This window comes from Ochotona princeps, chromosome 24 (assembly GCF_030435755.1).
Source record: "Ochotona princeps isolate mOchPri1 chromosome 24, mOchPri1.hap1, whole genome shotgun sequence".
Taxonomy (NCBI): Eukaryota; Metazoa; Chordata; class Mammalia; order Lagomorpha; family Ochotonidae; genus Ochotona; species Ochotona princeps.
Window position 1 is genome coordinate 3,877,700 of NC_080855.1, and position 25,520 is coordinate 3,903,219.

Genomic DNA, 25,520 nt, shown 5'->3' on the forward strand with positions numbered 1-25,520 from the left:
AAGCAGTCAAGGACGACCCAAAGCCTTGGGACCCTGCACCCACATAGGAGACCTGAAAGAAGTTCCTGGCTCCTGGCTTCGGATCAGCGCAGCTCTAGCCATTGTGGCCACTTGGGGAAGTGAATCATCGGATGGAAGATCTTCCTCTTTGTCTCTGCTCCTCTTTGTATATCTGACTTTCCAATAATAATAATAATAATAACATTTTTTTTTAAGATACATAGAGGAGGAGAGACAGAGAGGAAGATCTTCTGTTCGATGATTTACTCCCCAAGTGACCGCAACGGCTAGAGCTGCGCTGATCTGAAGCCAGGAGCCAGGAACTTCTTTCAGGTCTCCTATGTGGGTGCAGGGTCCCAAGGCTTTGGGCCGTCCTTGACTGCTTTCCCAGGCCACAAGCAGAGAGCTGGATGGGAAGTGGAGCTGCCGGGATTAGAACCGGCGCCCATATGGGATCCCAGGCTTTCAGGGCAAGGACTTTAACCGCTAGGCCATGCCGCCGGGCCCAATAATAACAAATGTTAAAAAAAAAAAAAAAGAAGAAGATCAGGTATGGGACCCGTGCCATGGGATAGTAGGTTGCACCTCTTCCTGCAGTGCCAGCATCCCATATGGGCACTGGTTTAACTCCTGGCTGCTTCACTCCTGATCCATGTTTCTGCTATTGGTTTGGAAAAGCAGTGAAGGATGGCCCAAATCCTTGGCCCCTGCTCCCATGTGGGAGACCAGGAAGAAGCTCCTAGTTCGGCTGGACCCAGCTCCAGCTGCTGTGGCCATTTGAAGAGTGAACAAGTAGCTGGAAGACCCCTAAATTTTCTCTCTGTAACTCTTCCTTTCAAATTAAAAAACAAATCTTTAAAAAAAGATACAAGAAAGTAATCTTTATGCTTTTAAGTTAAAATCAGCTAAGTTCATGGAAAACATGAGCAGAAATTACACATGCATTTCAGGTTGTTTTGAAGGGCTGGTGAAGTAGCCTAGCAGCTAAAGTCCTTGCCTTGCATATGCCTGGATCTAATCCCAGGTGCTGGTTCTGATCCCGGTTGCCTTACTTTCCATCCAGCTTCTTGACTGTGGCCTGGGAAAGCAGTCGAGGACGGCACAAGGCCTTGGGACCCTGTACCTGCGTGGAAAACCCATAGGAGGCTCCTGGTTTCAGACTGGCTCAGCTCTGGCCATTTTAGCCTCTTGTGCAGTGAATCAATGGATGGAAGATCTTCCTCTTTGTCTCTTCTTTCTGTACATCTGTGTTTCTAATAAAAATTAATAAACATTTAAAAGTTATTTTGCAACTAAACTCATCTTTTATTTTCATTTTTAAAAAGATTTGTTTATTGCAAAGTCAGATATATAGAGAGGAGAAACAGAGAGGAAGATCTTCCTTTCGCTGATTCACTCCCCAAGTGACCGCAACAGCTGGTGATGCGCCGATCTGAAGCCAGAAGCCTGGAGTTTCTTCTGGGTCTCTCATGCACGTGCAGGGTCCCAAGGCTTTGGGCCACCCTGCATTGCTTTCCCAAGCCATAAGCAGGGAGCTGGAAGGGAAGTGGAGCTGCCAGGATTAGAACTGGCAACCATATGGATTCCGGCACATTCAAAGTGCGGACTTAACCCACTAGGCCCCTGTGTCGGGCCCTAATTTCATTTTCTACAGACCTTTCATGCGCAATTGAATGTAGATTAGTTAATTTATTTGGGCTGTTTTATAGTATTTGTGTGTGTATTTACTCCTTTATTTCCCTATTGATGGACACTGAGTTATTTCCAGATTTGCTATTACAAACGATGTTGTGACAAACACCTTTGTACACCTATCCTTGGGCACATATGGGATATCCAAAAGGAATCAAGGAAGCAATTATCAGATCTTGGGTGTGCACATGACAAAGAAAAAAGTTACTTATGAAAGGTTTGTGTGTGCGCTTGTTTTTGTGTCAAGGAGGGAGAGAGAGAGAGAGAGAGAACAAAAAACTAAACAAAAAAAACTATGAGCCAAGAAAACTGGGAGCCGAGAACCCTGTGTAGGTGCCCCATCTGGGTGAAAGGCGCTCAACTGCCAGTCGTAAGCAGTGCCTTCCAGGGTCTTATGTGCAGAATGCTGGGTTCAGCCTGTCCAGGGCACAGCATCACGCCCAGGTACACAAGGACGAGTCAGCCCCTCCCTGAGAACCAGACGAGGCCCTTAGGGGCCACTCCAAAGAGACAGAAAAGGCCAGTGACTTCTGGAAGTGGGGACAAGGATGCGGGGGACACAGCCATAAGCGCTAGCTCTACTTTCTAGGACGCGTGAGGAGGCTCCAATAGATGAGACAGGGAGAGGTTTCTGAACCTAGGACGTGCAAGGGCCACACACCTAGCTACAAAAGATGAAACAGCAGCCTTCAGCAACTCCTAAGAAAAGTGCTCAGTCCTATCAGGAAAGAATGAAACGGGACAGGCAGGCAGCAAGCTTTGATTCCTGACCTAGCGTGCAGTCTGCCTACTGAGCGATCAAGGCTGTACTCCCCCTCACCTGGCCCCCTGCAGCACATGGCACACGGGTGGCATTCCTGTTTGGGTGGTAAATCAGCAGAGGGGAGATTCTCCTCTCTTTTTCTCTCTCTCACTTCCTCACTGTCTCTTTCACACACACACTTTTTCTCTCCTTTTCTCTCTGTTACTTTTTTTTTTTTTTTTTAAAGATTTATGTGTTTTTTTTATTACAAAGTCAAATATACAGAGAGGAGGAGAGACAGAGAGGAAGATCTTCCATCCGATGAGTCACTCCCCAAGTGAGCCGTAACGGCCGGTGCTGCGCCGATCCGAAGCCAGGAACCAGGAACCTCTTCCGGGTCTCCCACACAGGTGCAGGGTCCCAAGGCTTCGGGCCGTCCTCCACTGCTTTCCCAGGCCACAAGCAGGGAGCTGGATGGGAAGTGGAGCTGCCGGGATTAGAACCGGTGCCCATATGGGATTCCGGCGCATGCAAGGCGAGGACTTCAGCCATTAGGCCACGCCGCCGGGCCCTCTGTTACTCTTTCTTTCCAAAAAATAACAATAAAAAACTGAGGATTAGGGCATCCTGGAACTGGAGTGCCCGGGCTTGGTGCCCATCCTAGCTCGTCACTTCTGCCCTACTTGCCCTCCTTCCTTCCCAACTCTCCTTTTTTTTATAAACAATAGATTTTTATGTATTCATTTATTTTTATTGGAAAGGCAGATTTTTTTTGGAAAAAGATCTTCCATCTACTGGTTTGTTCCTCAAGAGGCTGCAATGGCTGGAACTAAGCCGATCTAAAGCCAAGAGCTTCTTCCAAGTCTCCCACGCTCGTGCAGGGTCCCAAGGCTTTGGACCATCCTCTACTGCTTTCCCAGGCCACAAACAGGGGGCTGGTTGGGAAGTGGGGCAGCTGGGACATGAACTGGCAGCCATTTGGGATCCCATTGAGTCATCATGCTAGGCGTCACACTTTTTTTAATTTTTGATTTTTGAATTTTATCATACAATTCTGTATAGTCTGAGATTCCCCTCCCCTCAGTTTCCACCGCCTGAATGATTTTTCCTGTATTGTCACAACAGTACATTTCTCCATAAGGAGTTACAATTCCATGAGTCTGCTATTTAAGTATGCCCCTTGCTGGTACAGACAATGTTAGACAGTCCATTCTCCCATTGTCTAGATATATCCAACACTTTCACTGGGAGTGCATGTTTTGTTTGGAAGTAGGGATGCATGTTGCATTGTGTCTTCACATCTGGCTATGGCAGCCTCCATTGCTCCATCACGATGCATCCCAATGTGCATGATGGCTTTCTCATAGTAGAGAGAACATACGCTGTTTGTGTTGAGATCGACTCATTTCACTGAGCATAATGGTCTCTATTTGGGACCATCTAATTGCAAATTGTATAATTTCTTTTTTTTTAAAGATTCATTTATTTTCATTGGAAAATCAATTATACAGAGAGGAGGAGAGACAGAGAGAAAGATCTTTTGTCCGATGATTCACTCCCCATGTGATCGCACAGCTGGACCTGAGCCAATCCGAAGCCAGGAGTCTCCTCTGGGTCTCCCACGCGGGTGCAGGGTCCCAAGGCTTTGGGCCGTCCTCTCCTGCTTTCCCAGGCCACAGGCAGGGAGCTGGACAGGAAGCGGGGCTGCAGGGATTCCGGTGCGTGTAAGGCGAGACCTTAACCACTGCACTATGGACACTTTTTGAAGAATGGTAAGGCTGACTTTATTCAAGAGAGCTACTGCAGTGGTGTTTTGTAGTAAGGGAGGAGGTCAGAGGTAAGGGGGCATTTCTGGCCTAACTGGTCTGATTCTTTTTTCAAAAAATGTTTGCCTGGGCCCAGCGTGACAGCTCCGTTGACTGATCCTTTGCTTCGAATGTGCCGGGATCCCACACAGGCACTGGTTCATGTCCCGGCTGCTCCACTTCCCATCCAGCTCCCTGTTTATAGCCTGGAAAAACAGTGGAGGGTGGCCCAAACCTTGGGACCCTGCACCCACATGGGAGACCTGAAAAAGCTCCAGGCTCCTGGCTTCAGATCGGCTCAGCTCCAGCCACTGTGGCCACTTGGGGAGTGAATCAGCAGATAGAAGATATTTCTCTCTGTATCTCCTTCTCTCGGATTATTTGCCTTTCCAATAAAAACAATAAAGAAATCTTTAAAAAATATTTACTTAATTTTCTATTGGAAAGTAAGATTTACAAACAGAAGGAGAGACAAAGAGAAATATCTTCTATCTGCTGATTCACTCCCCAAGTGGCCACAGAGCCTGGAGCTGAGCCAATCTGAAGCCAGGAGCCAGGAGCTTCTCCCTTGTCTCTCATATGGGTGCAGGGTCCCAAGTCCTTGCACCGTCCTTGACTGCCATAAGCAGGGAGCTGGATGGGAAGTGGAGCAGCTGGGATTAGAACTGGCACTCATATCGGATCCTCACAAATGCAAGGAGAGGACTTTAGACACTAGGGTACTGCACCAGGCCCAATGGTTTTTCTAAAAGTTTGTTTATGCAATTGAAGTGCGAAGTGACAGGGAGCGATGGAGGAGATCTCTCTCTTGCTGGCTCGCTCCCCAGTCACCTTGCTGCTGAACTTCGTCAGTGCTATTCCTGTCCCATGATTTTCCCTGCACCCCCTCCTGAGTACCTTTTGTTTAAAGTAAACCCTGCTTCCTGGCTTCTCGGCTCACCTTTAGCCATGTCTGTCAACTTTCTGCATTGTTTCTTGAGTGCAGACAGGAAGCTGGGCCAAGTCTCGCCCGAGTCTCCCCTACAGCAACAGTGACTCAGGCGTGTGAGTCATGGGTTGCTGACTCCTCGGCGCCTTCGCAGGAAGCTGGCAGGTAGAGCGGTGCCGTGCTGTGGGATGTACGTGTTCCTAGCATGGCCAACCACGCCTACCGTGATTCTCGTTGGAGATAGGGCAGGATGATCAAAACTCCCCTGGTGGGGGTTGTAGAGGAAGAGCAACGTGATCAGGTATTGGGGTAATCGGATACGAGGAATGGGGCATTCTGGTTAAAGGTGGCTTACCAAAGCTCCTGCTACAGCTGGACAATTGGACAATGCAGAGACAAACATGCAAAGCCCCTAATCGAAGCCTAGCCCAACTCATGTTAGGTCAGGAAGAACTGTGCAAGCAGTTTGACTCTATCAAATGTCACTGAGTTGCTGTCTGGCCTCTTTTTAAAAAATATTTATTTTAATTTTATTGCAAAGTCAAATATACAGATAGGAGGAGAGGCAGAGAGGAAGATCTTCCATCCACTGATTCACTCCTCAAGTGACCGCAACGGCTGGTGCTGCACCAGTCCGAAGCCAGGAGCCAGGAGCTTCTTTCAGGTCTCCTATGTGGGTGCACGGTCCCAAGGCTTTGGGTCGTCCTCAACTGCTTTCCCAGGTCACAAGCAGGGAGCTAGATTGGATGTGGGGCCACCGGGATTAGAACCGGCAACCATATGGGATCTCAGCATGCAAGCCAAGGACTTTAGCCACTAGCCTACCGTGCTGGGCCCTGATAGATAAAATAAATGTTTCATATTAGAGGCTAGAGGTCCTCGTCATCAGATGGAAGACCTTCCTCTCTCTTTCCTCTTTTGTGTTTATCTGACTTTGCAATAAAATAAGTAAGTCTTTAAAAAAGTTATTTTATTTATTTGAAAGCATTAACAGTGAGAGAAGAGTCACAGTGAGAGAGCGCCACCCACTTGTTCGCTTTGCAAATGGCCGCACAAGCATTGCTGAGCTCCTCTGCAGTCAGGATCCAGGAGCTTCTTCTGGGTCCCCCGTGTGCGTACAGGCACTTGCGCCACCTTTCACTGCTTTCCCAGCCACATTAGAAAGAGCTGCATTGAAAGTGGAGTGGCCAGGACTCCAAGTGGCACCCTGGGAAATGTCGGTGTGGCAGACGGTGGCCTTACCTACTGTGCTACAGTGTTGATTTGCTTCTTTCCTATGATCATGAACACCCAAGAATCTTTAATTTTGCAGAAACAATATTTTTTAAAGACTTCCTTTGTTTTATTTGAAAAGCAGAGTTTTTTTCCTAAGATTTAATTATCTTTATTACAAAGTCAAATATACACAGAGGAGGAGAGACAGAGAGGAAGATCTTCCGTCCGATGATTCACTCCCCAAGTGAGCCGCAAAGGCCAGTGCTGTGCCGATCCGAAGCTGGGAATCAGGAACCTCTTCCTGGTATTCCACGCAGGTGCAGGGTCCCAAAGCATTGGGCCGTCCTCGACTGCTTTCCCAGGCCACAAGCAGGGAGCTGGATGGGAAGTGGAGCTGCCGGGATTAGAATCGGCACCCTTATGGGATCCTGGTGCCTTCAAGGCAAGGACTTAAGCCACTTGGCCATGGCGCCAGGCCCTGAAAAGCAGAGTTATACAGAGGGAAAGGTGGGGGGAAAGCAGAGAGAGGGCTTGCATCTGCTGATTCATGCTCCAAATGGCTGGTAGCACCGGAAGGCAGGAGCCAGGAAATTCTTCCAGGTTTCATACCTGGTACAGATACGCACAGACTGGACCATTCTGCGCCCTCCCCCAGCTCGTTAGCAGGGGTTTGCTTGGGAAGCGGAGCAGCCAGGACTAGAACTGGCTCTCATATGGGATGCCAGCCAGTGCCGCAGGGAGCAGTTTCACAACTGCACTGCAGTGAGTCTCAGAAACAAGGTTTCAAAATGGTATGCCCTTGTTCAAGTAGCATTTGCCTGTAGTAGTGAAAGGCACAGGTTTTCCTGTTCAGTTGATCAGTTGTGGCTCCTTCTGGGCTAGCTGTGTATTTAGCATTGCTTATTTCTGGACTGTCCTGGGGAATGGGTTCACAGGCAGCCTGGCTGTGTTCTGGGGAGAGGACAAAGATGGACTCCCAGGTTTTAGGCCTTGGCAAGTGAGGGACTGCTTGTCCTCTTTATGAATGGACAAGGACAATTGAAAACAAGTTTAGCAAAGACCAACAGCATCCTTAGAGTTGAGATGCCTTTGAGTCACGCAAGAGAAAAAGTTTGTGTTATAATTGTGCATTTGAGAACTCTCAGACTATAGTCTTTTATTTCAAGGATTTATTTATTTTTACTGGAAAGGTAGATTGACAGAGAGAAGGAAAGGTAAATAAAGATCCTCCATCTACTGGTTCACTCCCCAAATTGCTGCAGTGGTCAGGCTGTACGTGAGTCAGGCCACAAGCCTCCTACTCCAGTAACAGCGGCCCAAATATCCGAGCCAATATCTGCTCTTACCAGGTGAACCAGCAGGTAGCTGGATCCCGGCAGAGCAGCCAGGACTTGAAGCAGTTCCATATAGGATGCCATGTTAAAATCTCCTGGGAGGGGGTTTGGCACAATAGTGTAGTAATTAAAAGTCTTCGCCTTGCACGTACTCGGATCCCATATGGTCGCTGGTTCTAATCCCGACAGCCCCGCTTCCCATCCAGCTCCCTGCTTGTGGCCTGTGGCCTGGGAAAGCAGTCAAGGATGACCCAAAACCTTGGGAATCTGCACCGGCATGGGAGACCCAGAAGAAGCTCCTGGCTCCTGGCTTTGGATTGGCGCAGCTCCAGCTGTTGTGGCTGCTTTTGAAGTGAACCATCGGACAGAAGATCTTTCTCTCTGTCTCTCCTGCTCTCTGTATATCTGCATGTAAAAATTATCAAAAATAGGGCCCGGCGGCCGTGGCCTAGCGGCTAAAGTCCTCGCCTTGAAAGCCCCGGGATCCCATATGGGCGCCGGTTCTAATCCCGGCAGCTCCACTTCCCATCCAGCTCCCTGCTTGTGGCCTGGGAAAGCAGGAGAGGACGGCCCAATGCATTGGGACCCTGCACCCACGTGGGAGACCTGGAAGAGGTTCCTGGTTCCTGGCTTCGGATCAGCGCGCACCGGCCCGTTGCGGCTCACTTGGGGAGTGAAACATCGGATGGAAGATCTTCCTCTCTGTCTCTCCTCCTCTCTGTATATCTGGCTGTAATAAAACGAATAAATCTTTAAAAAAAATTATCAAAAATAAAACTGATAACACTTAAAAAAAGCCCACCAAAATCTGCAGTCTAGCTTGCTTGGCCACCACTTGGGCTCAGGGCCCTGCGTTAAGTACTGGCTCTTTTGTCTGAAATCTCGTTTCATTTCATTGCCGTTCTGTGATAAACTACACTTTGTTGAACAATCTTAGAGGTTCTTCTCCCCCCCCACTTTGATTACTGCTTTTGGATATTCTCCCCGGATACGTCAAAAGAGAATGTCTTTTTACAACTTTTTATTAGGAGGTGTTACTCTATAAATATATTTAGCAGAATGAACTTTTAAATTTTTATTTATTTATTTTTATTTTGTTTTACTTGGTATTTACCGCCCCCCCAAACTTCCACTCCCCCACGTGATGATTTTAAAGTTCCATTTAATTATACTGTCAGTGTCGCAATTGTACAAGAATTTGCATTTCATTGTCTGCATTTGAAAGGGAGTTGCAATAGTTTGGGAGGTGGGTGGGGCTTGCGGCAGGGCCCGCCCCCGTGACCGGCAGGTTCAAGTAGCAGTCGGGGAGGTGGACCTTCCGCCCCGAGCGTCGCGACTTCCGCGTGTGGCTGCGATCCTGGCGGTGCTGCTGGGGCGAACCCCGGCGGGTGGCCGGCGATGCTGGGGGGCAGCGGCGGCCCGCCCGGCCAGCTCGAGGCTGGGCAGGACGAGCACGGGGCGGGAGCCCCGCCGCCCGCCATCGACTTCCCCGCCGAAGACTCGGACCCCAAGTACGACGGTGAGGAGCCCGCAGGTCCCCCTCGCCCCCCACCTTGTGGGGTGCAGGGCGGCTTAGGGGGGTGCGGAGGCTGGCTGTCCCGGGTGAGGCGAACACGGTGCTGGTGCGTTCTGTCGTGTTTCTGTATTATTATTATTTATTTCCTCGTGGGCCCTGGCCTCCGGGCAGCCTGCTAGCTCCCTGAGGGTGTTCTCACCCTTAGCATGGGGTACTGCAGCGGTCGGTTAGGGTCGAGATTTATGCTAAAATTAACGAGGGCTCCCTGCTGGGGAAGGCGGAAAGCCGTGTAGTGGTCTGGCGGGATGGACACCGTCACGTGCCTTTTCAAGGCTTTGGGTTAATGAGGGCAATTCTAAGTGGAGTCTTTAAGACCTTGGCTTTTAGCTGGCTGCTGAGTGTCCAGTATTTAGGACTATCAGTTGTGACCAGTTTTGGGGATTGCTTGTTTCCAAAAGTAGGTTGGGGGAGATGAACAATCAAGAACCCGTGGGAGAATGCGGTGGGAGATAGGGTAATAACACTGCGCCGCGATGATTGGGCTGGAAAAGGGCTTGATTTGTTCCAATGCAATGAAGAAATGGGGTTGTTTTCTCTGTTTTGTGTCGCCTAAGCAGACTGGGGGGCAGGTGATTTGGCATGTTTTTGTTGTTTTGTAATTTTTCCCGCCTGTGGCAGAAAGTGGAGTGACTGGGAGAGGGTTGTGTTACCATAGCTCCTCCCAGCTGTAAACACCGGAGCTGGGCCTACGATAAGGGCAGCTGCCCTCTGAAGATTATTCTGGAAGGGAGTGAACCGAGTTAGTGCATTCACAGCTTTCCGCTTCCCTTAGCTGATAGTGACCTTGGGCTCATGGGCGGTCCAGGACATGCCCCAGCAGCCCACTGCTGGGCGCCCTGTTCCTTTCCACCGAATAAAGAAGTGCTGGTTAGTCCTATCCCAGGACACTGAATAAGGTTGTCCCTTGGCTGTCTGTCCTCTCCCTTCCTGCTGGGCAGGAGTCTAGAGCATTCAGCTCAGATCTGTACCTTTGTTTTGTTTTTGTAACATTGATTTCCGTCCGCTGGTTTGCTCCCCAAATGTCTCCATGATCAGACCTGGGCCAGACTGCAGCCATGAGTCGGGAGTGGGGAGCATCTTCTGGGTCTCCCACACAGGTGCAGGGTCCTAAGGCTTTGGGCTGTCCTCGACTGCTTTCCCAGGCCACAGGCAGGGAGCTGGATGGGAAGTGGAGGAGCCAGGACATGAACTGGCAGCCATGTGGAGTACTGGCGCTTGCAGGCTGAGGATTAACCTTTCGAGCCATCCTGCTGGGCCCAATTTAAAATGTATTATAAAACATGTGTGAAATTTAAGAAATAATGAACAAGATAATTCTGAAACCATAACCTCATCCCTCAGTTTTTCTAGTTTACGTTGTAATTCAGTGGGAGATCGTGTTTGATGATTTTGTGTTTGAAGTGATTTGGTCTGCCAAATGTCACGGACCGTGTTTTCCCACGGAGTACTGAGCAGTACTGAGCTGGTGAGTCCACCCCCTCTGTAGTGTCGATCCAGCTCTCCGCCGAGGTATGTGGAAAGCACGGAGGCTCAGGTGCTTGGGTTCCGTCACCTGCCTGGGAGACCAGGAAGGAGTTCTTGGCTTCTCGCTGTAGTCCCGCCCAGGCCTGGCTGTTGCTAGCGTCTGGGGAGTGAAGCAATGGGTTTGTCCCTTTTTCTTCCTCTGTCATTCGGCCTTTATAAATAAAGTTTTAAAAGAAGTTATGAATGGATTCTAGATTTCCATTTGGTGGTATCAAGGTATAAGAAGAGCTTTGAGAAATTGTTTTCAAAAACTTGAGGTTCTTGGGCAGAAATGGGGGAGGTACGCAGGCAGCAGCCCCTCTTGTTAATTCACTGTGAACAATTTGACATGCTCAGTGGCAAATACTTGCTTTGAGAGCTACGGTGTGCCAGATTGTGTTGGTGGTGGGGGGCAGACTAGCTATACAACATCCCGGGTAATGTAATTCACCTTGCTTACAATTCCTGTGGGTATGTGACTGAAAACAGATGTGTAGTGATGAGAGTTGGAGAGAGACCAGCTGGAGAGGGCTTTTATCTGCTGGTTCACTCTCCAGTTTGCTGCAGTGATGGGGGCTGGGCTAGGCTGAAGCCAGGAGCTTCTCACAGGTCTCCTTTGTGGGTGCCGGGGCCCAAGTGTCTGGGTCATCCTCCGCTGTTTTCCCAGACGTGTTAGCAGGCAGTTGGATTAGAAGTGGAGCAGCTGGGTTTCAAACCTGCACCCTTGTGGAATGCCGGCACTGCAGACATAGGCTAAGCTTCCAGGTTACACCACGAGCCCCAGTGTTCTTAAAATTGCATTCGTATTCACATTTCTTTTGTGATAAATTAACATGAAAAAATATTATTTGAAGACCAACATTCTACACAGTCATTTGTTTAGTTTAATCTTTGTTGTTGAAAAGTGCTTTGGATCTTCATCATCAGAAATATGAGTGGGGCTCGGCGGGTAGCCTGGTGGTTGGGGTCCTTGCCTTGCATGCACTGCGTTTCCCTGTGGGCTCTGTTCATGTCCCAGCTGCCCCGCTTCCCATCTGGCTCCCTGCTTTGACCTGAGAAGTAGTAGCGGACTGCCAGGGCCTTGGGACCCCGTGCCTGTGTGGGAGACCCAGAGAAAGTACCTGGCTCCTGGCTTCAGATCGGCTCAACTCTGGCCATTGCAGCTACTTAGGGAGTGAATCAGCAGGTGGCGGATCTTTCTCTCCGTTTCTCCTTCTCTCTGTAGACATGCCTGTCCAGTAAAGCAAACACATACACAAAAACAGTCCTGCTTGCTTAAAAAAAAATAACAATGAGTTAGACATTTATCCCCAGAAATCTTTCTCAGTATCTGATTATTAGAATAAATTTGAAGAAGTGAGATTATTTGGTCAAAGAAATGTTTTCCTTTTAAAAATTTTTAAAAAAGCTTTATTTATTTAAAGAGTTATAAAGTTTGGCCCGATAGCGTAGCAGTTAAGGTCCTCGCCTTGAACGCGCCGGGATCCCATATGGGCGCCAGTTCTAATCCCGGAAGCCCCGCTTCCCATCCAGCTCCCTGCCTGTGGCCTGGGAAAGCAGTCGAGGACGGCCCAAAGCCTTGGGACCCTGCACCCGTGTGGGAGACCTGGAAGAAGTTCCTGGTTCCCAGCTTCGGATCAGCGCAGCACCGACCGTTGCGGCTCATTTGGGGAGTGAAACATAGGATGGAAGATCTTCCTCTCTGTCTCTCCTTTCTATATATCCGCCTTTCCAATAAAAATATAACTAAATAAATCTTAGAAAAAAGAAAGAGTTATGAAATGGAGGAAAGCGATCTTCCATCCTCCGGTTCACTTTCCAAGTCTGGTCCAGGCCGAGGCCGGGAGCTCAGAGCTGCCGCAGGCTCTCACGTGTGGCTGGCAGGGGCCCAGACGCTCGGGCCGTCTTCCTCTGTCTGACTTCCCAGGTGCGTTAGCAAGGATCCAGAAATCAGTGCTCTGTCATGGGTCTCTGTGTGGCCAGTGACGGCTGAACGTGCCAGACCACAATGCTGGCCAACATTTGTGATGGTTTTAATGCAGTTTGCTAAAACAATGACTGGAAAGTTTCTTTTGTGTGTGCTTCCACTTTTGAACCTGGTCTGTCTCACCTGCATTCACTAGTATTACTGTTGTCCTCAACTGCTTTCCCAGGCCACAAGCAGGGAGCTGGATGGGAAGTGGAGCTGCCGGGATTAGAACCGGCGCCCATATGGGATCCCAGGGCATTCAAGGCGAGGACTTTAGCTGCTAGGCCATGCCGCCGGGCCCATGTTTAAGTTCTGTTGATGTGTTGCCAAAAGTGGAAAGCACTTATTTGAAAATGTCTGCTGTCCTGTGCCTTTGATAATGGGCAGGTGTTCGGGGTTTTAGAGTCACCAACAGGAGGCTGCTGTTGCAGTGCCACGTGAATGCTGGTGTTGTTGCTGGTTGGAGTGCTGGCTTTCATCCCAGAGTTGCCGCTTTGTCTTTCTTTTTTTTTTTCTTTTTTTTTTTTTAAAGATTTATTCATTTTTATTACAGCCAGATATACAGAGAGGAGGAGAGACAGAGAGGAAGATCTTCCGTTCGATGATTCACTCCCCAAGTGAGCCGCAACGGGCCAGTGCGCGCCGATCCGAAGCCGGGAACCTGGAACCTCTTCCAGGTCTCCCACGCGGGTGCAGTGTCCCAATGCATTGGGCCGTCCTCAACTGCTTTCCCAGGCCACAAGCAGGGAGCTGGATGGGAAGTGGAGCTGCAGGGATTAGAACCGGCGCCCATATGGGATCCCGAGGCTTTCAAGGCGAGGACTTTAGCCGCTAGGCCACGCCGCCGGGCCCTGTTTTTCTTTTCTTTTATCTTTTTTAAGGTTTATTTTTGGGGCTGCCAGTGTTAAACTGTAGCCTGTGATGCCTGCATTCTATCCAGGCATCGGTTCATATCTTAGTGGTTTGGTTTCTGATCCTGCTCCCTGCTGATGTGCCTGGGAAAGCAGTGGAAGATGGCCCAAGTGCTTGGGCCCCTGGCACCCCTGTCAGAGACACAGATGGAATTCCTGGCGCTTTGCTGTGATCTGGCCCAGCCTTGGTCATCTGGGGCATGAAAGGGCATGTGTAAGTTCTCAGTCACTGCCTTTTGGATAAATAAGTCACTGGAGCTGGGCTGTGGTGCAGAGGATGAAGCCACAGGCGTGATGCCAGCAGCCCACAGTGGAGCTCTGGTTTGAGTTGTAGCTGCCGAGTGCCTGCTGGCAATAGAGGATGGCCTGAGTAAATCCCCAAGCTCTTGCCACCCACTTGGGAGAGCAGGGAGGTCCTGGCTCCGTCCTGACTGCTGTGGCTGTTGGGGAGTGAACCAACAGATGGAACATCTCTCTCTCCTCTGTCACTCTGCCGTCCCGTCCCTGTTGCTCCTTGCCCTCCTGCCCCTGGCCCTCCTGCCCGTCCTTCAGCTTTGAGAATTCAGTTCAAAACTCACTTCCAGAAAGTCTCTTCACCCTTCCTTCCTTTTTGAAAGATGTTTTAGTTAATTTGAAAGAGTTGAGGTTATGGGGCTCAGGGTGGGGGAGAGAAAAGAGAGCGAGATGCGTCTTCCATCTGCAGATGGCTGTCATGACCAGGTCTAGGCCAGGCTGAAGCCAGGAGCCAGGAGCTCCTTCTGGGTCTCTCACACGGGAGGCAGGGGCCCAAGGGCTTGTTCTGTCTTCTGTTGTTTTCACAGGCCATTAGCAGGGAGCCAAATTGGAAGTGGAGCGTCCGCAGCATGAACCTGCACCCATATAGGGTGCTGATGTTGCAGATTGGGGGTTCGCTACCTCCCATGCCACAGTGCTGGCCCCTAGAAAGCTTTCCTTTAGTAATCCAACTGAGCAATCCACTGTCCCTGTAGTTCGTTACGCTCAAGTGCTTTGTCACCTGCCGGGTGAAATGCATGCACCGTTGCTTCACGTGAGATGTGTTTACTGTTTTTTTTTTACTTTTTTATTAGTATTAATTACATTGCATTATGTGACACAGTTTTATAGGCACTGGGATTTCCCCCGCCCCTCCCTAAACCCTCCCTCCCCTCATGGTAGATTCCTCCACCTTGTTGCATTACCACAGTTCAAGTTCAGTTGAGATTCTTTCATTGCCAACATATACCAAGGATAGAGTCCAGCATCTTATTGTCCAGATAAGTTCAACGGCTTGTTGGGGAGACCATCTCTGGTCTGAAGGTAGAGCTGGCAGAGTATCATCCCTATCAATTAAAAGCCCAGCATAACATCAGCAACAATTTATAACGTTATGGAGTTAATTGACATAGTATTGAGTAACCAATATGTTAAAAAAAATGCAAGTTGTTAACCACATCCTGTGCCTTCTTCATTGACATTTCAATTTTAGTTTATATACAACCGGGTTCTATACACCTTAAAATGGCTATAGATTACTGTTCAGCTGTCTCGTGTCTATTTTCATTATAGTATTTAGCATTTTATAGTGTTGAAGCATAATTTTGCTGAACCTGGCTTTTTTTGGGATAGTCTAGACTGGCTTATAACTCTAACAAGACATATGTCAACAGTTGAGGTGCAGAACAGTTTTACGAGGGGTGTGCAGAGAAATCTTCAAAACCCTAGTGTGGAGGAACTAATCTTTGTGTCCCACCTAGTAAGGTATAAGTGAATCCACGCTGACCGTTTCCTGTTTGAGTCTAAGCTTTCCTTGTTGTTCTCTATCCTAGATTTTTGTTTGTTTTGAGGGGTTTCCGGAGCGATCCTGATGGTCATTGCCAGAGAAGGTGGGGACCCAAAGTGGAACCAAGCGAGGACCAGACAGCTCCCCTCCCTTACCATTGATTTAAAACGTTTGCTTCTTCCATGTTTAGAATCGGACGTTCCGGCGGAACTGCAGGTGCTGAAGGAGCCGCTGCAGCAGCCGGCCTTCCCCTTCGCCGTGGCCAACCAGCTGCTGCTCGTGTCCTTGCTGGAGCACCTGAGTCACGTGCACGAGCCCAACCCGCTGCGCTCCAGGCAGGTGTTCAAACGTAAGTCCCTCAGGCGGCTGCTCGCGCGGCCAGTGTCAGTGCCAGTGTCTGAAAGCAGCTGGTAACCCGAAATGGAGCGTGTCTGGGTCATTCATTCCTCTTGAGGCTGAGCCGTGGGGTCCCCCCATTAATTGAGTGTGATTGAATAAATAGAAGACGGTCCTTTCTCATTGGTACCCTGGTAACTCATTTTTGACTTAAACCCTTCCTGTGGCCTTCAGTGAACGATGCTGGAAGCCTTTGTGGAGGAGGCACTTGCTGTCTCGAAGGAAGTGCTCTGTCGGGCCTGTGGTGTACGTGGGGCGGTGAATGTACAGTAGGGGGCGTTCCCTGCATGCCGGAGCACTGGGACCTGGGATTCCCGTGTTAGCTTCTGCTCTGGAAAAGTAGTTTCTTTATAAAGATTTATGTATTTTGATTGGAAAGGGCAGAGTTAGAGAGAAAGAAAGAGATCTTGCATCTGCTGATTCACACCCCAAATGCCCGCTCTGGCTAAAGCTGAGTCGATCTGGAGCCAGGAGCCTCAAGCCTCCTGCAGGTCTCCCATGTGGGTGCAGGATCCCAAGGCTTTGGGCCATCCCCCTCTGCTTTCCCAGGACATATAGGAAACTGGATGGGAGTGGAGCATCCAGGACACAAACTGGCACCATGTGGGATCCTGGCGCTTGAAGGGGAAGGATTAGCCAATTGAGCCACAGCACTGGGACTTCTTGCTTGTGTTTTTTTTTTTATGCTACCTTTTTTTTTTTATTATTAATCATTATGCATTATGTGAGTTTCATAGGCTCTGGGAATCCCCCCACCCCTCCCCACGCCCCTCCCCCCTGGTGGATTCCTCCACCTTGGTGCAGTATTACAGTTCAAATTCAATCAAGATTCTTTCCTTGCAAACGTATACCAAACATAGAGTCCAGCTACTTATTGTCCAGATGGGTTGAACAGTTTCTTGGGGAGACCATTTCTGGTCCAAAGTTAGAGCTGGTAGAATATCATCCCAGTCAATTAAGAGTCCCAATATAACATTAACAGCAATTTGTAACATTATGGAATTGACATGGTCTTGCTTGGTTTTTAAAATATTTTCTGCCAGCTAAGTGAATTGTATGAGATGGAAGAAAACCAAGGTTACATTTTTGCTAGCCTCCTGCTTCTTTTCAGATGAAACAAACTGGGTTTGGCTTGTCATGTAGTGCGATGCTGTGGCCCTCCCACTTCCCATCTAGCTGGCTGCTTTGGTCTGGGAAGGCAGTGGAAGATGTCAGAAGCCTGGGCCCTGCACGCATGTGGGAGACCCAGGTGTAGCTTCCAGCTGCTGGCTTCTGCTTGGCTCAGCCCTCCTTGAGCGGGCCGCTTTGGAGGGTGAACCAGCAGATGGAAAATCTCTCTGCGTCTCCCCCTCTCTCTGTAACTCTTTCAAATAAATAAATGAATCCTTTAAAAAAAAAAAAACAAAAATGGAGCCTCGCGTTTGCTGACCAGGAGTGGTGAACCAATGACGGTCCTGTGTGAGTTGGTCACAGCTCTGCACCCTCTGCTCCCGGTCGGAAGGGCTGTCATTGCTGCTTCTGCAGACCACGTGCTGGTCTCCTGGGCACACACGCCAGCCGCCCTGTGTCTGCGGGGCGCCCCCAGGGCTGCCGTGCCGCGGGGGGCCTGTCTCACGAAGGTCCCCCTTCTTGCTGCAGTGCTGTGTCAGACCTTCATCAAGATGGGGCTGCTCTCCTCCTTCACCTGCAGCGACGAGTTCAGCTCCCTGCGGCTGCACCACAACAGAGCCATCACGCAGCTCATGAGGTCCGCCAAAGAGACGGTCCGCCAGGTGAGCCCGGAAAACGCCTGGGGCATGCACGGCCAGTGTATGCTCTCCAGGGGAACTGTTAGAAAGCGATAGGAAACCTTAAACATACAAGGATTTTTTTCTTTTCTTAAAGGCAAGCTTGGTTCCATTGGAAGTATTTGTTGAATGGTGGCTTGTGTCTTAGGCTCATCTGTGGGTGCAGGGTAAAACCGCAGGTGGACTGGACCAAGACCCTGTCCACTGGAGCCTGGGTCCTGATGAGGGGCAGTAATAAGTAGATAGAATATGCAGGAGGCGCTAGGTGGTGGTACTAGAAAGCGGTGAGTGTCCATAGGGGCAGTGTGCTTTCCACTTGGGTGGTCAGTGGGGTGTTGCTTGAGACAATGTTGTTGAAGTTGAGGGACTGAGCTGGGCAGACCCCAGGTGGACAGAACGTTCTGGGCCGAGGAGTAGCAATTGCTGGGGCTCTGTGGTGGTGGGATTGGTGGCAGGGTGCTGGTACGGGTGGGGAGCTGTGTGCAGCCATGGGCTAGAGCAGGTGAGGGGCAGGCAGAATGTCCTTGTTTTTACTCAACAGTAAGATGGGAAGTATTGTGAAATTTTAAGCTGAGGAGTGGCATGGTGACAGATTGTCACGGGGTCATACTGTTTGCTGTGGTGAGAACAGATCTGAAGCAGCCCGGAGGCAGGTGCGGTCATGCAGGCCCGGGATGTGGAGGCTCCTGGGATGAGCTAGGAGCCTGGGGCCGAGGTCAGTTTCCTACTAGAAAGTGTGTTGTTTACTCAGGAGTTCCTTGGTTAATAAGTTCTCAGCTGTGAAACATTTTCGACTGTAACCTCTGAAGTAATGTTGGGCAAAACATTTTTAAAGAGTTGCCTGAGCATTTAGGACTAAAGCATTAGTAAATTTTGATAGATTTCTTATTCCAAAATAGTTTTTTTTTTCTTTTTTCCAAAATAGCTTTTAAAATAAGTAACCTTTTGGTTTTAGGATCCCTGTGCTGATAATCCTCATATTCAGAAAATCAGGTAAGCGTTAAACTTTTTTTTTTTTTTTTTTTTTTTAAAGATTTATTTTTATTACAAAGTCGTATATACAGAGAGGAGGAGAGACAGAGAGGAAGATCTTCCGTCTGATGAGTGAGCCGCAACGGCCGGTGCTACGCCAATACAAAGCCGGGAACCAGGAACCTCTTCCGGGTCTCCCACGCGGGTGCAGGGTCCCAATGCATTGGGCCGTCCTCTCCTGCTTTCCAGGCCGCAAGCAGGGAGCTGGGTGGGAAGTGGAGCCGCCAGGATTAGAACCGGCGCCCATATGGGATCCTGGTGTATTCAAGGCGAGGACCTTAGCCGCTAGGCCACGCCGCCAGGCCCAGAGTTAAACGTTTTATTGATTATGCAAAGCCTAAGCTTCCAAAACGAATCAAAGTCAGGATGGACAGAATAGTAGTTTGGGGGATAAAAAGTAATGTTGCTCGGGCAGCTTAAGAGAATTTATGGGGCGTGATGGAGAGGGGAAGGAAGCGATGCTGAATTGTGTTCTTAAGTTGCATGTATAAAGTACATGAAATTTGTTCCCATATTCTATCTTTTTCAAATTACAGTTTTGTTCTCAACGGTTGTTCCAAGGTTTGACTTGCTTCCTCCTCTCCTCTTTGGTCCTCAGCCCCTTCATTGTCATTAATGAATTGAATGTGTTTAATTTATTGCTGTTTAGTTCTGTCTGGGGAATTCTGGTTTAAGACTGCCTTATTTGCATAAAATTGAAGTGGATGTGTCCCTGGGCTCAGCCGGACACTCAGCCTGTTGCTTAGGTTCTGTCTCTGAAATGCTGGTGTCCGTCCTGGATGGAATGCCACCTGCTGCTGGAGCACCTGGAGCTAGGCAGAGACACCTCGCTGTTTTGGTCGTATTTTCTGTTTGCTTAGGGTTTCCTTCATAGGGGAAAAAATCTCGTTTTAGCTCCTCATTTCCAAATTATCAAAATTTAGTGATACCAGGTGTTGGCAAATTAGTGAACCTGAGATTTTTCGATTGCTTTGTGCCTTAATGTCGATGAGCTGTTTGTGTCTCCCTTTCAGATCCAGAGATGTGACCTTCGAAGCGCAAACCTCGCGCTACCTGAACGAGTTTGAAGAGCTGTCCATCCTAGGAAAAGGTGGCTATGGCAGAGTGTACAAGGTGGTTCTCTCCTCCACTCTGAAACTGCTCTCTTTCTGAAGTCCGCTTCCCTCCTTTATTAACAAAGTGCTCAAAAGAGAATTCCCATTAAGCGGGTACATCTAGTTTTCATGAAAATTTGCTGTTAATAGGAAATTAGCACTTGCTAATTTTTTCTAGTCACATTTCTTGGGAACTTTGCATTCTTTTCCCTCGTGGCCCTGGGCTTTGTGCTCTGGGCAGAGTTTGGAAAGCCACTTTTAAGGTAGAGAGGACCACTCTGCCTGCTGCTGGGGAGCAGACCCCTCCCCGGCCTGGTTTTATCTTGCTCGGTAGATCTCCTACACCCAGGTCCCAGGAGTTACTTTATCCAGTCGGCATGTCACGGCATGATGGGTTTTGTCTTCCCTTCTGCTTTTCAGGTCAGAAATAAATTAGATGGTCAATACTATGCAATTAAAAAAATCCTGATTAAAGGCGCAACTAAAACAGATTGCATGAAGGTATGATGTTTACAAATTACTTATTTTTAAAAATATGATACATTTTTTCCTTACTTTCTTCCTTTTCTAGAGATTTGTCTTCTTTTTATTGGAAAGTCAGATCTATAGAGAGGGAGATACAGATTTCCTGTCCGCTGCTTTCACTCTCCAAGTGGCCGCAACGGCCAAAGTTGAGCCAATTTGAAGCTAGGAGCCAGAAGCCTTCTCTGGGTCTTCCACTTGGATGCAGGATTCCATCCTCTACTGCTTTCCCAGGCCCCAGTCAGGGCAGCTAGATGGGAAGTGGAGCAGCCAGGACATGAACCGGTGCCTATATGGGATCCTAATGCATGCAAGGCAAGGATTTAGCCACTAGGCCATTGCGCTGAGCCCCAAATTACTTATTTTTATGTCCCTGTGTACTTGTTTAGAAGAATGATACGCATTTGCGTGTTGCTCATTTGGCAGTGTGTTGGCCTGATAATGGCAACCTGTGTACCACGTCACACTAAAGCATAGTAAATATCAGAACCAAGAAGATTGGGGTAATTTGTTTGAAGGTTAGGTTGATAGTGGGGTCTTTGCTGTGGAATATCCAGACTGTGTGCGGCTTGTTAAAGACTGAGCCCAGCTGAGGTCCTGGCGTTGTCGCCAGTGTGCTCTGGTTCAGGGCTAAGCGGCCTCGTCTCTGAGTCACTCTGTCTCCTGCCCTGGAAACCGCAAGTGGTCCGACTCACCATGGAGGACTCATGTTGGACGAGCTGAGTGACCAGCACACAGTGTTGTGTACCTGTCAGTTATGTAGTTGCTACAGCAACTGCCATTTGCCACTCACAGAAATATTCCCAGTAGTTTGAACAGTTTAGAGTCTTGGCGAGTTGTTTCTTATTCTTCCCCACCCCTCCGTTTTTTCCCCATTTTTGTTGTGGGACAAAGGGTTGTGTTTGAAAGCCAGCACCCAAGGCATTTCATTTTTAGGTGTTACGGGAGGTGAAGGTGCTGGCCGGTCTTCAGCATCCGAATATCGTGGGCTATCACACAGCATGGGTAGAGCACGTCCGCATTCAAGGTGAGCCTCGGATGGACAGGTCGAGCACCTGCTATCCTCCGAGACGAGGGTTCGGGAGTGTTTCCGGTTTTGAACTTGTGGATTAGGTATGCTCACATCCCCAAATGCAAAAGAGTCTGAAATCTGCAGTGTTTCTGCTTCCTGGCATTTTGGGTAAATTTGGCCTGTGCTTATTTTTTGTGCAAACCAAGAGCTGAGAATAGCTTTACAATTTTTATTTGTTTTTCATTTATTTTTTAAAGATTTGAAAGGCGGTTATTATATACAGATATCATCAGTTGATCGACCTTCTAGCCGCTGGTTCACTTCCCAGATGACCGCAGTGACTTGCTCTGGACCAGGCTAAAGCCACGGGCCTAGATGTCCATCCACCCATGTTGGTGGCAGAGCCCAAGCACTGGGACCATCTTCTGCTGGGACTCACCCAGAACTTACACGGAGTGCCAGTGTCTCAGTGGTGACTTAACCCACTGTACCACAATGCCAGTTTGAATATTTTTAAGGCTTAAGGAAGGCTATGATGAGAAAGATTTGTCATCAGGTCTTGTGCAGAACGCTGGTTGGCCCCGGAAGAACTGAACAGCTCTATGAGCTGTAGAGTGTGTGAGCCAGTTGCCAATGGCTTGTCTCGCCAGGCCATCATGACATTCGACTTGTGGTCCCGTGCTGTATGCTTTGTGTCTTAGTGTTTCCCTTGCTTAGCAGGCAGAGTCCCTCTCAAGTTGCCTGCTCTGGAAGTGCTGTCCGACCAGGAAGAGCACAGGTACGTGGGGAGGGATCACCTGTGCGTAGGGGCCGCCGGCCTGCCACCGGCCTGTCACTGGCCTGTCACTGGCAGTATGTGGCCTTGTCATCTGCTGCTAGCAGCTCGGGGGGAGTGTTTCCTACTTTTCTTTGCAGTGTTTCCTTTCCTTCTTGAATTTTGTTTGCTTTTAAATGTTTTTTTTTTTTTTTTTTTTTTTTACTTCTTTTTATTCTTATTATTTTATGATATAGTTCTACAGGCCCTGGGATTTCCCTTATCCCCTCACCAATACTCTCCCCCAACTGAGGTCCGCTATATTATTACTGTAGCATATTTCTTCATAATCAGTGATATGTCCATCGTTGCGGGCGTGGACCATTGAAGACAATGCAGCATCCTATTCTCAAGATATAGTGAACAGTTTCATTGGGAGTCCATCCTTGATCTGGAAGTAGAGAGGCATACTGCATTGTATCCTCAAATCTGGAAATAGGCTCCATTGCACAGTTACTATACATCCCCTTACATGAAAAGCCACAATACAAAATCAACAACAGGTAGAAAAAAAGAAATTAAAAATGCTATGAAGTTAAAGAACATGGTACTGAATGACTAATGTATCAGTGAAAAAATGAAAATCAAGAACCTTCTTGGGGCCTGGCACGGTAGCCTAGTGGCTAAAGTCCTTGCCCTGAACATGCCGGGATCCCATATGGGTGCTGGTTCTAATCCCAGCAGCTCCACTTCCCATCCAGCTCCTGCTTGTGGCCTGAGAAAGCAGTTGAGGACGGCCCAAAGCCTTGGGACCCTGCACCCGTGTGGGAGAGCCGGAAGAAGTTCCTGGCTCCTGGCTTTGGATCGGCACAGCACTGGCCATTGTGGTCACGTGGGGAGTGAATCAGTGGATGGAAGATCTTCCTCTCTCTCTCCTCCTCTCTGTATATCCAACTTTGTAATAAAAATAAAATGAATAAATAAAAAAAGAACCTTCTTGAAAATTATGCTAATATGATCTGTAAATCAGTGGAGAAGTTAATGAGAAAATATTTTGAAGAGATGAAACTAAAAATACATCAAAATCCATGACATACAGTTTCCACTGATCTTTGTTGGTGAGATATGTCTTCTGCAGGCAACAGATAGATGGGTTTTGTTTTTTAATCCATTCTACTAACCTGTGACGTTTGATTGATGACTTTAAGCTGTTTACATTCAGGGCTAATATGAAAGGGTGGTAATTTCGTCCTGTCATTTTAGGAATGGGTTGTTCATTGATTTAGTCTTCTGTTCGTTTCCTGGGATGTTCTTCACATTTGCCTTTGGTTTTGGTGGGTGCTATTTCTCTTCTCTGTCAAGAGAACATCTTTAAGTGTCATTTGTAGGGCAGGCTTGGAAGAGGCATATTCTTTTAACTTTTCCTTACTGTAGAATAATTTTATTTCTTTTTCAAAGTCAAAGGAAGGTTTTGCTGGTAACGTTATCTTGGGCCAACAATTTTTTGCTTTTAGAGTCTGGAATATGTCACTCCATTCTGTTCCTGCCTGTAGAGTTTCCTGTGAGAGGTCTCCTGTGAGTTTAATTGGCATTCCTTTATATGTCAGCTGATTTTTTTTCACGTGCACACTTACGGATCTTTTCCTTATATTTGATTGAAGAGAGCTTGATGATCATGTGTCTTGGTGAAGATCACTTTTGGTCAAACCTGTTGGGAATTCTGTGCCCCTCCTGGATGTTGTTTCCCAATTCTTTCTCTAGATTAGGGAAATTTTCCCTTATTATTTCATTAAATACATGTTTAAACTCAGCTTTCTTTCTACATCTTCTGGGACTCCCATAACTCTTACATTTGGCCTTTTAATAGTGTCTTTCCATTCTCGAATACTTTTTTTTAGCTTAATTTGGCTCTTCCAGCTTTCTGTTTGTGTGCCCCTGGTGACAGAAAATATCTTCCAATTCTGAGATTCTTTCTTCTGCCTCCTTCATTCTATTTTGGAGACTTTGCACTGTACTTTTAATTTGCTCCATTGTATTCTTCATTTCTGATATATCAGGCTTTCATTTGAATCATTTCCTGTGTGACATATTCCTTAAATTTCTTGAACTGTTTTTAAAGATTGATTTATTTATTTGAAAGGAATAGTTCAGAAAGAAAGGGATCTTCCATCTGCTGGTTCACTTCCCAAATGGCTGGAGTGACCAGGGCTGGGCTGATCTGAAGCCTGGAGCTTCTTCAAGGTCTTCCTTGTGAATATAGGGGCCAAGTGTTTGGGTCATTCTCCACTATTTCCTAGGTAGGGAGTTGGATGAAAAGGGGAATAGCCAGGACTTGAACCAGTGCTCATATTGCAAGTTGTTTCCAAAGGCAATGGCTTTAAGTTGTTACCACAGTGCACTGGTCCATGTTTACTTGTTTTGAATAATAAAGCAATATTTACCTTAATTTGCCAAAATTGCAATTTTATGCCTTCAAATTCCCTACTTTTACAAAAAGCTGTCTTTTCCTACTTCTTCCCCCCACCTTTTTTTCCTTTTTAAATTTTTATTTTAGATGATGCTTACATGATCGATTGGGGTGGGAAGGATCTAGGGTTAGGGAGAGCTGTGTCTGATCATTGTTTGCAAGCTTTCTATTTCTTCTTCCTGTTTCTGGGGGGAGGGGAGAGATAAGGGGATAGGCCATGCCCAGCCTGCCAACCATCCCAGTACCCGAGGATGGGGAAAGGCCACCTGATGTCAACCCAGGGTCACAATGGCGCATGTTCCGAAGGTTCTGCCCAGGTGGATGCAGTAGTTTGGAAATGGTGTCGATCTCGCTGATCTGTGGATGAGGAATCCCTTCCAATGTCCATTGACTGACACCTTCGACCTTATAGTTTCCAATCACCCAGATAGTTGCTGTCATTGTTTGGCTGGGTATGGTCCATCTGTTCTGTTCTCCATTCTCTGCTGTGGTACCAGATGTCCTCTGCAGGCCCGATGAGCTATCATGTCCTCCATATGCACCGTGGTCTGCCATCCAGCACTCCATCTTCAGCACTGGGGAGGACCAGTTCTCCTAGGTGGGCTCATGGTCCTGAGTCAGGTGACCTGGGTCATGTCAGACACCCCCCCAACCCATGGGGCTCACGGACCCGGCACCAACCATGCAGGTGGGCTTGGCTGGACCAGGAGACCCAGGCCTCTCTGGGCCCCCCACCTCTGAGGCTCATAGATCAGCACTCACCGCACAGATCGGCCCAAGGACCTGGACCAGGAGACCCAGGTCTCACTGGAACCACCACCCCCAGGGCTCACGAACCTGACACTTACTATGTAGGTGGGCCGATGACCTGGGTGTGGCCAGTGCCTCCCAGGTCTATATGAGCAGGAAGCGGGGGCAGGGCCAGACTGGAGGTCCGACCCAGCACTCTAAGGCAGGACCCGGCGTCTCGGGCTTGGCCAGAAGTCTACTATACTCTGGGT

At 48.3% G+C, this 25,520-nt stretch overlaps 1 protein-coding gene across 2 annotated transcripts in view; it reads left to right on the forward strand.

Annotated features, from left to right (window-relative positions):
* Nucleotides 1-9,034: 9,034 nt before the first annotated feature.
* EIF2AK1 (eukaryotic translation initiation factor 2 alpha kinase 1) overlaps nt 9,035-25,520 on the forward strand; it is a 30,480-nt gene continuing 13,994 nt past the window's right edge. The window contains exons 1-8 of one of the 2 annotated variants that reach the window (XM_058680297.1): nt 9,035-9,235; nt 15,646-15,804; nt 17,490-17,623; nt 18,594-18,631; nt 19,684-19,783; nt 20,185-20,265; nt 21,223-21,313; nt 22,016-22,076. In XM_058680297.1, coding sequence (XP_058536280.1) covers nt 9,115-9,235; nt 15,646-15,804; nt 17,490-17,623; nt 18,594-18,631; nt 19,684-19,783; nt 20,185-20,265; nt 21,223-21,313; nt 22,016-22,076 — 785 coding nt within the window. In that variant the 5' untranslated portion in view covers nt 9,035-9,114. The remainder of the gene's footprint in view (nt 9,236-15,645; nt 15,805-17,489; nt 17,624-18,593; nt 18,632-19,683; nt 19,784-20,184; nt 20,266-21,222; nt 21,314-22,015; nt 22,077-25,520) is intronic. The other variant, XM_058680298.1, reaches the window with a different exon arrangement.